At 48.3% G+C, this 14,713-nt stretch overlaps 1 protein-coding gene across 5 annotated transcripts; it reads left to right on the forward strand.

The window, feature by feature from the left end:
- The first annotated feature begins 7,562 nt into the window (after positions 1-7,562).
- CHCHD5 (coiled-coil-helix-coiled-coil-helix domain containing 5) lies at positions 7,563-13,730 on the forward strand. Of its 5 annotated transcripts, none has more exons than XM_035001067.1 (4): positions 7,563-8,152; positions 9,299-9,566; positions 9,661-9,826; positions 12,277-13,730. In XM_035001067.1, the coding sequence occupies exons 2-4, from the start codon at positions 9,415-9,417 to the stop codon at positions 12,298-12,300; spliced, it is 342 nt and encodes a 113-aa protein (XP_034856958.1). In that variant the 5' UTR covers positions 7,563-8,152; positions 9,299-9,414; the 3' UTR covers positions 12,301-13,730. The 5 variants fall into 5 exon arrangements, with proteins under 5 accessions (XP_034856958.1, XP_034856959.1, XP_034856957.1 ...); XM_035001068.1 differs by having other exon boundaries at positions 7,736-8,152; positions 9,426-9,566; XM_035001066.1 differs by lacking the exon at positions 7,563-8,152 and having other exon boundaries at positions 8,590-9,566.
- Positions 13,731-14,713: the final 983 nt, after the last annotated feature.

Consider the following 14,713-nt stretch of genomic DNA (forward strand, 5'->3'; position numbering starts at 1 on the left):
TTGTTGCATATGGCAGGATTTCCTTTTTTTAAGGCTGAATAATATTCCTTTTTGTGTGTATAGCACATTTTATTTGTTCATCTTTTTTTTTTTTTTAGATTTTATTTATTTGAGAGAGCAAGAAAAAGCACCAGCAGGGGGTGGAGGGGGAAGCAGGGTTCCTGCCAAGCAGGGAGCCCAACGTGGGGCTCGATCCCAGGACCCCACAATCATAACCTGAGCCGAAGGCAGATGCTTAATCAGTGGAGCCACCCAGGCGCCCCTATTGGTTCATCTCTTGATGGACATTTAGGTTGTTTCCATACCTTAGAAATAATGTTCATATACTGTATTTAATATAGTCAAAATGCCATTTCCACATATAATAAGTAACAATTTATGGAGATATTTTACATTCTCTTTTCATACTAATCTCTCAAATCCAGTGGCTGTTTTTCTTTGTACATTTCATTGTACGTACGTGCTGTCCCCCCGTTGGCGCACATTTGGGCAGCCCCGTTCTTTGGCTACTGTAAACAGTGCTGGCGTAGATAACCTTGTATTCCCTCGTGAATCATGCTCTTTGATGTTAAACTTCACTAAGATAATTCTTGAGTCTGGCTTTAGGTGTCTGTTACTAACTAGAAGGCAGATAGGGCTAGACTGAGAAAAATGTATATCCTGGCTTTGCTTCATGAAACTGTTGGGGAAAAAAATAAGGAAAAATGCCTCAAATCTAGTGGCTGATACTTTCACCTACTGTTAGTAGAATCCCAGCTGAACTTTAGACAGTCTCTGTCTATCTCACAATCCCATAGCTGAGGTATGTTGTTCCAAGTCTCCTAATTTTTTTAGGAGCACCAAAAATGGTAAATAAATAAAGTTTGTTTTAACTTTTACTTGTTTTTTATTTAAATTCCAGTTAATATATAGTGTAATATTAGTTTCAGGAGTAGAATTTAGAGATTCATCACTTCCATATAATACCCAGTGCTCATCACAAGTGCCCTCCTTAATCCCCATCACCCATTTACCCCATCCCCCTGCCCGCCTCCCCTCCAGCAACCCTCTGTTCTCTAGAGTTAAGAGTCTTTTATGGTTCTCCCTCCCACCCCTTGCTATGTTCATCTATTTTATTTCTTGATTTCCACATATTAGTGAAATCATATGTCTTTTCTCTGGCTTATTTGCTTAGCTTTTCTAAATTATAGATTCACAAAATTGACATTGGGACAATTCACAGAGTTTAGTCCTATTTCACCAGTTTACACGCACTTGTTTAGATATGTGTGTATAATTCTGATCAATCTTATCACACTTGTAGATTGATGTAACCAACATAAGACACAACTAAAAACCATAAGTGACTCTTAATCATAAGAAATAAACTGAGGGTTGCTGGAGGGGAGCAGGTTGGGGGGATGGGGTAGCTGGGTGATGGACATTAAGGAGGAAAAGTGATTTAATGAACACTGGGTATTATATAAGACTGATGAATCACTGACCTCTTCCTTTGAATGTAATAATATACTATGTTAATTTAAATTAAAAAAAAAAAAAAAGATGCACAACTATTCCACACCACAAGGCTCTGCCATGTTTTCCCTTTATAGCCATCCCCAACTCCATCCCCCAACTTTAACCCCTGGCAACCACTAATCTATTCTCCGTCTCAATCATTTTGTTATTTCAAGAATATTATATAAATGGAATCATACAGTATGTGACCTTTTGAAATTGGCCTTTTCCACTCAATGCAATTCCCCTGAGATCCATTGAAGTTCTTGAATGTATCTGTAATTTATTCCTTCTTACTGTCACTCAGCACTCCATGATATGGAGCAGTTTATACTTTATCATTTGGGCTTGGTTTTTGGTAGCTCATGCTTTTGGTGTCATGTCTTTTTTTTTTTTTTTTAAAGATTTTATTTATTTATTTGAGAGAGAGAATGAGAGACAGAGAGCAGGAGAGGGAGGAGGGTCAGAGGGAGAAGCAGACCTCCCGCTGAGCAGGGAGCCCGATGCGGGACTCGATCCCGGGACTCCAGGATCATGACCTGAGCCGAAGGCAGTCGCTTAACCAACTGAGCCACCCAGGCGCCCTGGTGTCATGTCTTAAGAACTCTTCAAGCCCAAAGATTTTATCATAATATCTTCTAAATGTTTATAATTTTATGCTGTACATTTAAATCTGTGATCCATTTATCCCTTTTGAGTTTTTTTTTTTTTTAAGATTTTATTTATTTGACAGAGAGAGACACAGCGAGAGAGGGAACACAAGCAGGGGGAGTGGGAGAGGGAGAAGCAGGCTTCCCACAGAGCAGGGAGCCCGATGTGGGGCTCGAGCCCAGGACCCTGGGATCATGACCTGAGCCGAAGGCAGACGCTTAACGACTGAGCCACCCAGGCGCCCCTTGAGTTTATTTTTTTTTAAAGATTTATCCCTTTATTAGAATGTGCAAGTGGAGGGGGTGGGGTGAGGCAGGCAGAATCTCCAGCAGGGAGCCGGGAGCAGGGATTGATCACAGAACCCTGAGATCACCACCTGAGCTGAAATCAAGAGTCCAAATGCCCAATGACTAAACCACCCAGGCGCCCCTTGAATTTATTTTTGTATAAGGTGTGAGGTTCAGATCAAGATTTTTTTTTTTTGCCAGAGAATTGGGTGATAAGTATCATTTTGAATGTTGTGCTGGTATAACACAAATCAGTGTATGCAGTGAAGGGATAAGGTATAGACAAGATACATATTTATACAAATGGAATGTTGTTTCAAAACAAATGTCTTCAAGGGAAGGATGGAGCTGTAGGTAAAACTGAATGTTACATCTATGAATGGAATATTGCATAACAATATTTTAAAGAAGTAAATACAAAATTGAATGATAGGGGGCGCCTGGGTGGCTTAGTTGTTAAGCGTCTGCCTTCGGCTTGGGTCATGATCCTAGGGTCCTGGGATCGAGCCCCGCTTTGGGCTCCCTGCTCCGTGGGGGGCCTGCTTCTCCCTCTCCCACTCCCCCTGCTTGTGTTCCCTCTCTCGCTGTGTCTATCAAATAAATAAAAGCTTAAAAAAAATTGAATGATAGGTTAATTATCTGAATAGTATATGGATAGATTAAAAACTGCAATAAAATAGGGCTGTATGTTATATTTCTGTATTGTTTTATAAGTTTCCTAATGAAAGAACAGAACTACACACAAGATGGAATAAATAATTTGTCTCTGTTAAGAATGTTGATCCAGAGCGCCTGGGTGGCTCAGTTGGTTAAGCATCTGCTTTCGGCTCAGGTCATGATCCCAGGGCCCTGGGATGGAGCCCCACATTAGCCTTCCTGCTCAGTGGAGAGTCTCCTTCTCCGTCTCCCTCTGCTGCTCCCCCTGCTTGTGTTCTCTCTCTCTCTATCAAATAAATAAATAAAAATCTAAAAAAAAAAGAAGAATGTTGATCCAACAAAAATGAATTGCCCACTGTGGTCCTTGAAACTAACCTGTTTTATTTAATGGACACTCCATACACCCAAGTGGTTGTAACAGGTACTGCAAGATGTATTATACGAATAGACGTTTCAAGTATGTGTGGTACTTCTTTCGATGGTAAGAAGTGTTTCTGTGGGGCAGATCTACAGTGAGGACAGTGCCAGTGGGTTGAGTATCTCTGTGGGACCCAGCAGGTACCCCAGCCCAGCCCTGCGGTGTGGGGGAGGCAGCACAGGATGTGGGGAAGAGCCCACTGCACTGATGGAAGAGCTGGTCCGGGCAGGAGCGCTTCAGACCCCCTTCCAGCAGGCTGTCCACACTGCCCTCCCCCTTTGACAGCTAGTCCTGGTGAGCCTTTTCAACTGCAAGCGTTACTGACAATGATACAGGGTGCAGCCTGTGGCAAAGGGATGTAGGCGAAGGCTCCCCCTGGGGTTTTGGCCTTCGTGTCCTTGTTAAGAGAACACACAGAGAAGGTGATGTGAGCGGAGGCAGAGATGGAAGTAATGTGTCTACCAGCCAAGGAATGCCAAGGACTGCCTGTAACCACCAGAAGCTGGGAAACAGGTATGGGACAGATTCTTCAGAGCCTCCAGCAGGAATCTGCCAGCACCTTGATTTTGGACTTCCGGCTTCCTGAACTGTGAAAATGCATGTCTGTTGTTTTAAGCTACCCAGTTTGTGGCAGTTCGTTACAGCAACCTCAGGAAGCCAGTCCCACTGAGGCTTAGCTCCTTACAGAGCACAGATTAGCATGGTTCTAAATGTGCGATGCCTCCATGTGGATAGAAGATAATACTGAGATTGGTGAGGAGGCCCAGATTGGCTGTAAAGAAAACAAGCCACTTAATTAACCCTTCCCACACTTACTTTTCCTTCCCAAGTGGTGCAGTGTTCTATTTGAACCATCAAATACCACTTCTTGGAGGCAAAGCCAAGAAGTGAGGGCAGTGTCCTCTCTCTGGGACTGGTTTCTGCACACCTCCCTTTCAGCCTGTGGCCCACAGCTCCCGAGGACCTGGAAGAGATCAGCACTGGGACCCGCTCATCAGCTGCAGCTTCTGAATCTGCATTTCCTACGCCTCAAACCCCATGAACCTGCCGTGGATGAGGAAGACACACGCAGTGCTGCGGAGGTGGCCAGGCCCACTGGAATCTCAGCCTCAGGCAGCCGCCCAGTGCAGGAGGAAAGGAACTGTCCTGGGTGAGCTGTCAAGGTCTTGCCTAAGACCAGTCCCCAGGAGGCAGAATAGAGCCGAGCAGACCTCATCACGAGGGCACCGTTCTGCTGCCTCACACCCATCATCAGGTAGGAAGGTTGTTAGCTGGTGTTTGTCAGTTCCTCTAGGACAGAGCCATGGCTTTCACCTCCTCCCAAGCCCTCCCCTCGCCCAGCACCGGAGGGAAGGCAGCACCCTTAATACAGGCCTGTGTGGACAGCATGGCAGGACCCAACAAGTGGACCCTTTTCCAAGCCTCACCGGCCCTTGCCTAGACTAACAAATGGTTGGAATCCAGATGCAGGAGGAAGGGATGGGATTCATTGCAGTTCCCAGGAATCCTAAGGCTTTGGGCTCTGGAAGAATAGATCTGGGAGGCATAGGATCCAGGAGACACTAATGAGAAAATGGAAGTTAAACTTCAAGCTAAGTGTTCATTTTTCTCTGTCTTTTTTTTTTTTTTTTAACTAAGGAGCTTAATGAGGAGAAAAAAGAAGTCAAGAGCTGGGACACCCCCTCAGAGTCAGAGTATGTGGTTTCCTCTAACAAATTTCTGTGCTACTATCTCCAGAGGAGGGGTGATCCTGAAGCTCTAGGTCACTAGCCACCTGGCTAGTGAGAAAAGATGTAATGTGGCTGGAAAAGCGTGCTCACTGCCGTCCTCAGCTTGGAGATTTTACATGTATTGGGCTCGTCAGGATTTGCCTCCCACCCATCATATCCTATAAACTTAAGATTAAGAGGGAGAGCTTCTAGAAAAGAAAAACCCAGATGAAGGGGGCAGTGAAGCCACCGAGGGGAGAGAAGGAGCCCTCGGGAGTCCTGGAGACCCTCTCCTAGTCAACAGTACTCCTCTCATAACACCATTAGGAAATCACCAACACACCCAGGCACCATCCCTTCCTGCCACATGGCCCCTTCAGGGGATCAAGGGTCAGGACTCACACTGCTGCCAGCTCACAGATCATCTGGTCAAAGTCGTTTCTGTGCTGCCATTCATGGCGGCTCTCAGTCTGGCCAGGGATCGAAGCACTGGACAACTCCCTCCAGGTCACATTCTACAAGGGCATCCTCCCACCCACCACCCTGTATCCACCCATCATGCTCCCTGCCCTTCATCAAATCTGACATGCCCCACCTGGAGGGACTAAATACGCAAAGACAAATATCACATGATCTCACTTATATGTGGAATCTAAGTTGAACTCATGAAAACAGAATGGTGGTTGGCAGGCCTGGGGTGTGGGGGAAATGGGGAGATGTTGGTCAAATGGTATAAACTCTATTAAGATGAGTAAGTTCTGGAGACCTAATGTATAGCATTAGATAATAATAACATATTGTGTACTTGAAATTTGCTAAGAAATTAGATCTTAAATGACCTTATCACACATAAAAAATGTTAACTACGTGAGCTGATGGATATTACTATGGTAATCATTTCACAATGCCTATGTATACCAACACATCCCATTGTATACCCTTTTTAGCAGTATGAATTTTGGTCTTTTACTTGCTGTTTCCCCAGTTCCTGGCACATATATGGCACTTAATAAGTATCATACGAGTCAATGAGTGGATCTCATTTTATCCTCACGCAATCCTGTGAGCAGATGGTTTCATTTGTCCCATTATGACTCTGCCAGACCCCATGCTATGGAGGGGATCCAGCAGTGACCATGAGACAGATACAAGCCATTCCCTCATGGGTCTTGAAGAAGGCAGAAAATAAGCAAATACAATAACTAATTCTGATAAGGCTAGAAAAAGCAAAGTACAAAGTGCTCCATACCATGTGCTCTGCAGGCGTCATTTCAGTCTCTGCTCACAAGGGCATCCTGAAGCAGCTGTCATGGAGGAAACTGAAACCCAGAGAGCAGATTCTGCCCAAGATCTCCGATTCAAACCCAGGTCGGCTTCACTCCATAGGTCTGCCTTGCATTTGATCCCTAGAGAGGAAGTTAGTCACTCTGGAGCTATAGCCCAAAGACAACCTAGAAGCTTGGAGGCACAGGTGTCACACTTCCCAGAGGGGGTGTCTCCTCTTGGGGTCTTCATCGTACCTACTAATGAGCCCACGTTTGAACCCCTTCTCTTGAGGAAGCACATTACAGGGACTTTGAGATAAGACTCAGGAAGTGCCAAGGGACAGGTTAAGATTTCACTTTCCCAGGAGAGAAGAATATGAGGATTCAGTCCACAATTGAAGCCAGAGTGTTCTCTGTCACTGAGGGTGTTCCTTCCCCCGTTCTCCCACCAAAAATACACACTTGGAAGTTTTTGCAAGAAGGAAGAATAGGAAGGCTTTGGGTGAAAAGCTTTCCTTCGGTGCGCATAGCTCCAAACCTACTCCTGTCATCGGAGGCAGGTTCAGATGGTCAGTGGGGCAATCATACGTCAAGGGCCAACCAGAGCAGCTCACAGTAACAGGCTCCCGTGACAGCTCTCACTTCTCCAGAACTCCTGAGGGTCCAGGCTCTGCCTTAAACTGTTCACAGGCACTATGCCCTATGTAAAGGATCTCACTATCATCATCCCCATTTACAGATGAGCACACGGATACTCCAAATAGCTGTCACTTGCTCACAAATAGCTCTTGTTCCTCAACACTATGATGAAGTGCATTTTATGTTAATTTTGGCTGGAGTCTGGGAAGACATCCACATACTAGATGGCTGGGCTGATGCTTAGTTTCTCTCTGATCATGGGATACTCGCGCCCACCCTCACAGAGGGGAAAACGCACCCCCAGGCCTCACACTGGAGGACAGATCAAGAGATGGAAACGGTACCCCACCAGGAGGAACTAGAATTACACATGCCCATAATCACGTGGAGCCAATATTAACACTCAAGTCCGGCCTGGCCGCAGGGCTTATGCCAAGAAGGAGGGGGCCTGGTCTGGGTAACCCAGGCTAAGCCGAAGGGACGTCCAGGCCGGTTGGTCCCACTCTTGCGGTGACCCCCTTCCCGCGGCTCCGCGCGCGCGCACGAACCAGCATCCCGAGAGGACGGGGAGCGCCTGCGCAAGACAGAGGTGGCTAGGCGTCAGGCTCCTAGTCCCCGCGCCCAGCAGCCGGCAGCCACGGCGCCCAACCCGGCCACAGCATCCGCTCGCCACCAGCTCCGGGCGGGCAGCTAGGATAGAAGCGCGTGCTGCGGCGTCCACCCCTTATTCCCGGCGCACTCCGCCGGGGCCAAGGCGAGCCGGATGTAGAAAGAGGTAGAGCAACCGAACCGAATGGGGGCCTGCGATGACTGCGCAGGCGCCGCCACGACAGGCGGGGCCGGAAGGAGAGACAGGGCGCCGCCATGACAGGTTGGGCCTGAAGGGAATGGAACGGGCCGCTTGGCGGCTCTGCGACCGGAAAAAAACGAGGCAAGGACAGCGGAGTTGGGCGCCGCCATGACAACCTGTACCGGAAAAGGCGGGACTCTCCTCCCTGACTGATTCCCTACCGGCAGCGGCCTGGAGATGTGAGTAGCGGGAGCGCCTACCCCGGATATGCCGCCGCACCCCCTCTCTTCCCGTGACCTGGACCTACGCCAGCACTCCGGGAGGAAGGATTGGCTTCTTTGTTCCTCGGAAATCCGACCCTTAGGATTCAGCGCAGTCCATTACAAGTCTCATCCCTCCGCGTGTCCAGGCCCCGCCCCTGAACGTTTAGACTCTTCCCCTCTTCCTCGTGGTAACTGGTAACTTGTCAGGTCCACCCTTAACACCCACCCAACCCCTGTCCCTAGGACCCCTGGCACTGTCCACCACCTTGCAACCCTAGGACTGCAGAATTGTCGCGGGACCTCTACGATTCTTTTTTTTTTTTTTTTTTAAGATTTTATTTATTTATTCATGAGAGACAGAGAGAGAGAGAGAGAGAGAGAGATGCGGGAGCCCGATGCGGGACTCGATCCCAGGACCCTGGGATCATGACCTGAGCCGAAGGCAGACGCCTAACCATCTGAGCCACCCAGGCGCCCGACCTCTACGATTCTTAGACCCGTTCTTAGAGCTCCGGGTTCATCCCCCTAGATCACCTAAACATACGTTTTGAACCTTAGGATCTGCACAGTATCCGAGACCTCACCTGTAGCACCCACAGACTTGTTCCTAGACCATTGGTCCCACTCTAGATTTCCAGATCTTGTTCCCAAGAGCTTACTTGTAGGAACCTCCAGATCTGTCCCAGAGCCCCAACCTTCCCCAGGGTTTCCACGTCATGCCCCTAGAACTCTGGGACCCACCCTAGGACCCCCAAACCCACTCCAGGGCTTCGAGTCTCATCTCCAGGACCCCTGTCCTCAGGCCTAATCTTTAAGACTGGCCAATAAACCCTTCCCCAGGACCAAAGACCTTACCCCTTGGACTTCTAAAGCTCTTTTTAGAACTCCAAACCCCTTTAGGGCTCCCAGGTTTTCTCCTAGAACTCAAGATCTTACTTTTAAGGCCCTATTGGGGAATGCCCGAACTCCAAGACCCTTCTTCCAGGACCCCAAGGCTTGCCTTCGAATGATTAGATCTTTTTTGGAAAAGATCTCCACCATCTTCCCAGAAGCCCCCAGCCTGTTCCATAATCCCCAGCGCTCATGCCTTACCTCCCCCTCCATCTCCCTGGCTCTGTCCAGGATCCTTCAGACTTCCGGATCTGCCCGAGATCCCTAGTGTTGTTCCCTGCTCCATCCTCCTACCAAAATCAGAACTCCCTTTCTTGTCTGTTGTCTGGAATTATCCTCAGCCCACCATGTCCCACAGGCAGGCAGCCCTGGAGGTCACTGCTCGCTACTGTGGCCGGGAGCTGGAGCAATATGGCCAGTGTGTGGCGGCCAAGCCTGAGTCCTGGCAGCGGGACTGTCACCACCTTAAGATGAGTATTGCTCAATGCACGTCCTCCCAGTGAGTGTGGACAAGAATGGGATGGGGTGGGAGGTGGGGGGTGGGTAGGCGGTGGAGTGGAAGTGTGAATGCCTGAAATGCCCTTCCTCCACAGCCCAATCATTCGTCAGATCCGCCAGGCCTGTGCTGAGCCTTTTGAGGCCTTTGAGGAGTGTCTTCGACAGAATGAGGCAGCCGTGGGCAACTGTGCAGAGCATGTGCGCCGCTTCCTTCAGTGTGCCGAGCAGGTGCGGCCACCACGCTCACCCTCAGCGGTGGAGGTGAGGCGGGGGGGCGGGGGGCTCATCCGTTCTCACCCCCTTCATCCTTCTGGTTGCTCAGAATAAAGACCTGGGAGTTATCCTCAGCCCCACCCTACCCCCCACACAGACCCGCACCATGCACCCGGGATCCAGAACATGATAACCTCTTGCCCCTTCCCATAGTCCCTGCTTGAGTCCAGACACCTCCCTGACCTGTTCACCTCCAGAATCCCTGCCCCCGCCTTTTCCCTGACACTCTGAATCCCCTCTCACTTGCCCCCCACACAGTGGCCAGAGAGAATATTTAGGAACTGAAAACTATTCACATTACATATTTGCTTAGAGCTCTTCAATAGCTTCCTATTCACAGAACAAAATCCCAGGTCCTTGCTGGGTTCTCTGTGTTCTTCCCTGGGCTGACCTCAACCACCTCCTTCCTTACCTGCTCTCTTGTTCCCTTCCTCACTGTCCCTCAGCTGTACTGGGTGAGGGGGTGAGGTGGGGGCAAATGAGTCTTACTCTCTTTAATGTATACAGTACATAAACAGATATGCAGTATAACTATGGTATTAAGATTTCATGGATGGCTGCAATTTTTAAAAGCTGTCTTAAAAGACCCCTTGGGGAGCAGTAATAAAAACAAAGTTGAGCAATGCTACTTTAGATGTTTACTGCCTCCCCTCACTGGACTGTGCGCTCCTAAGGCAAAAGTCACATCTTGCACCACCTCCCTCTTAACATTCTCTCATTTGAGCCTCTGTGCTCCGTATTATCACTTTCAGTCCATTCTCTGTGATGGTCCCAGAGCGATCCCAAAGGAAATCTGACCATGTTCTGCTTCACTTATTTATTTATTTATTTTTTTTGAGAGAGAGAGAAAGAGAGTGTGAGCGGGGAGAGGGACAGAGAGAGAGGGAGGGAGAGAGGGAATCCTAAGCAGGCTCCACACTGACGTGGAGCTCAGTCTCACAACCCTGAGATTGTGACCTGAGCCAAAATCAGGAGTCGGACGCTTAATCGACTGAGCCACCCAGGCGCCCCATGTTCTGTTTCACTTCGAAACCTTTCAGTTAAGCGTCTGCCTTCAGCTCAGGTCATGATTCTGGGACCCTGGGATCGAGCTCCACGTCGGGCTCCGTGCTGGGCAGGGAGCCTGCTTCTCCCTCTCCTTCTGCCACTGCCCCTGCTTGTGTTCCCTCTCTCGCTGTGTCTCTCTCTGTCAAATAAATAAATAAAATCTTTAAAAAAACAAAACAAATAAAAACAAAAAAAGCTTTCCATGGCTCCTCACTTCCATCAGGCCAAATCTAAAGTCCAATAAAACCTCTCCTGCGGGCCCATCCCCATCCCCGGGCTCCCATGGTCTCTGAGCTCCTTCCGTTATGGCTTATATCTTACTGCCTTATAACTGCTTCATTCCCATTGCCTGTCTCAGAGGAGTTCTAGGCTAAAGATGGGGGAGATGCCCTTCCACCAGGCCCTGTAGTCCTTGTTTTGTTTTAATACGGCAGTAATAAGTGAAAGGTTCAGGCCCTAGGAGCGGACACCAGCAGGTAGGACTTTTAATTCTTAGAAATGCTTTAGTAATGATTGCATACTATTCATGTTAGTTTCTTAATCTGTATATTGGCTCTATGTTAGTCATATGTTCTTTCTTTCAAGTTTTGGGGCATCTGAACAGTAAAGGCCTCACCTTTCCATCTCAGGGCTCGTTGTTCCCGCCCTGGTTAAGCAGCCAGCTTCTCCCTGGTCTTCCTGTGGCCATCCTGCCCCCAAATCTGCTCTCCCCTGACAGCCACAGGACCTTGTAAAAAGGGAAGTGAGGTCACATCTCTCCCCTTTCCAGCCTTGTCGTGGCTCCTGAGTGCACTCAGAGTGATTCCCCCCACACCTGGTCCTCCTCACCATCCTCCTCTTTGTAGACAGTTGACATCTTTTTTTTTTTTTTTTTAAAGATTTTATTTATTTATTTGAGAGAGAGAATGAGACAGAGAGCATGAGAGAGGGGAGGGTCAGAGGGAGAAGCAGACTCCCTGCCGAGCAGGGAGCCCGATGCGGGACTCGATCCTGGGACTCCAGGATCATGACCTGAGCCGAAGGCAGCCGCTTAACCAACTGAGCCACCCAGGCGCCCCAGTTGGCATCTTTTTATTGTTTATTTGTTGTCTGTCTCTTCCTAGAGTCAGAGATTTGTGCCTGCTTCATCCGTTGCCCTGTAACAATGCCAGGCACTCCGCACGTGCTCAGTAAATACAGCAAATGGTGCCTTCCCTGCACCCAGTGACAGTTCACTGTGTCAGACGTGTTCACATGGCAGATGGCCAAGGCCATCACCCGATACCCTCTCTCTCCCCAGACTCTGGACTTGGCAAGGGCAGCTTCTGCTGTCTACATAACCTCCCTCAGTAGGGGCCCCAGGGCCAGGCACAAAATAGGTGCTAGTAGATGTTCATGTGTTTTTTCCACAGGCAAAGCCACTTCCTGCCTCCTGAAGACTCTTTGAACCATAGGAAAACTGGACCTGAGCGACTGGCCATTTGATGCCCCCACGCCTGAAGAGTGGCCAAGTGGAGTCATGAGGGGCCTGGATGGGAGTCTGGCTTCTCTGGACAGCAGGACTCACAATAAATAAAGACTCTGTATACCAGACTTTGACTTCTGCCTTCAGCAGCTGAGGGGAAACTGAGGGGAGAGCTGGCTGGGCGGAAACCCCGCTCCTCTGTTCCCCAGCTTCACGCAGTGTGCCCAGGAAGGGCCTGCTCACCAGGGTTAAGACGACCCCTCTTTCCTCGTTAACTCTGCCAACAGCCACTTCCTGTCTCCTGCCGCACAGACATGGGAAAAGGCTCTTTCTCGCTTCCACTCAAGCGTTTACCGAGTCTTTATTGAGTGTTTCCTTAAGGTTTAGGGGGGCAATAATATCACACTTCTTTTCCTCCTGAGGTTTGAGCCAGTTGTGTGATAGACCTGGGCACTAGGCAGTGGGAATGAAAATACTGGCTTTATTACTGGGAACAGTGTGGCTTAGAGTCTGCTGTCCTGGACTTCTCTTCTGTCTCGGTTTGTGTTCTTCCAGAATCCAACCTGGAGAATTGGAGTGCAGATAGAATACTTGGAATGTGATTCCAGAAACATTTGGAGGGGAGTGGAGAGGTAAGACAGAGAGGAAGGCAGCCAATAAAAGGTGCGTAATCAAGCCAGTTACCACAGTGGGTGATGGGCTCAATCTAAGGGGCAAGGAGGTTGAGGTATAGATCACCTACTGCCCATCTGTCATTGGGGGCAGTTTTCATGCACATTGACCGTCTTGCACTTCTGCCTGCCCCATGTGTGGTCACGTGCCCTGCCATCACAGGAGCCCTGAACGGAGAGTAGCCAAGGATCAAGTAAGCAACGTTCAGCACCCAGAAGAGTGCTGAGTGGATGTGGGTGGGGATCAGCAGTGGCTGCGGCAGCTTCTCAGTTTCTCCTCAGGAGTACATGTTCTGTGGGCCCGGCTGGTTGATCACCAGCTCCCCAGCAGGGGCAGGTCCCAAAGGGCAGAGGGCAGACAGGCACGGATGGGGGAGAGAGATGAGAGTCCTGGGATCGAGTCCTGCATCAGGCTCCCTGCCTCTGCCTCTTATGAATAAATAAGTAAGTAAATCTTAAAAATCATTTCTGTTCCTCTGTCTGTTTTGATGAATTGTATTTAGGGAGTTTTCACATGATCTGAATTTTCAAATTGCTGTAAATTTGTTCATAATATCCTCATATAATCTTTTTAAGACCTACAGAATCTGTAGTGAGAGCCCCTTTCTCATTTCTGACATTGGTTATTTGTGCCCGCTTTCTTTTTTTCTTATTCCATCTTGATGGTTTACCAATTTATTAATCTTTTCACAGAATTTACTTTTGGCTTTGCTGGTGTTCTTTGTATATTTGTTTTTAACTTAATTATCTTCTTTATAATTACCTTTTTTGGATTTAATTTTGTATTCTATCTTTTTGAAGTGAATGTTTAGCTCACTGATTTTTAGCCTTTTTTTTTTCTTTAATGTACACACTTAAATTCCCCACAAAGCAAGCTTTTCTATTTTGCATTTTTCATTGATCCCAGATTATTTAGAAGTTTAAAACTATTTTTAAATTTCTGAACATGTGGGGATTTTTCTCGTTATCTTGCCTAATTGCAATTGGATTAGGGACATATTTTATATGGTTTCAATCTTTAGAAATATGTTGAGACTTTTCACGGCTTGGCGTAGGGTTGGCTTTTGTTAATGTGCCATCTGTGCTTGAATCATAATCTTTGGTGCATGATGCACTATCTTAGGTTGGGTTCCCCCAGAAACAGATTTTGAGGCAACGCTTTTTGGGAGATGGCCTCAGAAAGCACTGGCAGGGCAGAGGGAAGTGAGACAGGAAGGGAAAGCAGCATATCAAGGCTGCATTATCAATTGAGCAAGTTACCACTGGGCAACAGCTTAACTCTCTGGGGAACTCTGGAAACAATGGAGAACATACTCTTCCCCCACAAGGGGTGGGGGTATTTATACACTAACCCCCATCAGTCATTTTGTTCAGGGTCACTTAGGGGGCTGGGATTTTAATTTCCGAGCTGCTTCCTGTTTGCCAGACACACAGGCAGAGTGGGCTTTGGGGGAGAGAAAACTCCAGCGAAGAGCAGCAGCTTCAGTGGGGTTCACTCAGTGGGAGCCGCCCTGTGGCCATTCATTGCAATGAGACCCATGGCCACAGCCACCATTTTCCCAGCCTGTCATGGCTGCCTCCGCAGCAGCCACCATCATCTCAACTCCCTTTGCCGCCGTCACTGCGCCTCCCATGACTGCATCCCACCACAACTACCACTGGTGGAGGTTTTGCAGTAACACGAATGCTTTCAAAATGCTTGACTCTGTTCAC

This window comes from Mirounga leonina, unplaced genomic scaffold (genome assembly GCF_011800145.1).
Source record: "Mirounga leonina isolate KUSES-001 unplaced genomic scaffold, KU_Mleo_1.0 Mir_125, whole genome shotgun sequence".
Classification (NCBI taxonomy): Eukaryota; Metazoa; Chordata; class Mammalia; order Carnivora; family Phocidae; genus Mirounga; species Mirounga leonina.

Coding starts and splice junctions, on each gene's coding strand:
- CHCHD5 (XM_035001067.1), top strand. CDS start 9,415: ATGTCCCACAGGCAGGCAGCCCTGGAGGTCACTGCTCGCTACTGTGGC. Junction 9,567..9,660: donor GCTCAATGCACGTCCTCCCA/GTGAGTGTGGAC, acceptor CTTCCTCCACAG/CCCAATCATTCGTCAGATCC. Junction 9,827..12,276: donor GCTCACCCTCAGCGGTGGAG/GTGAGGCGGGGG, acceptor TTTTTTCCACAG/GCAAAGCCACTTCCTGCCTC.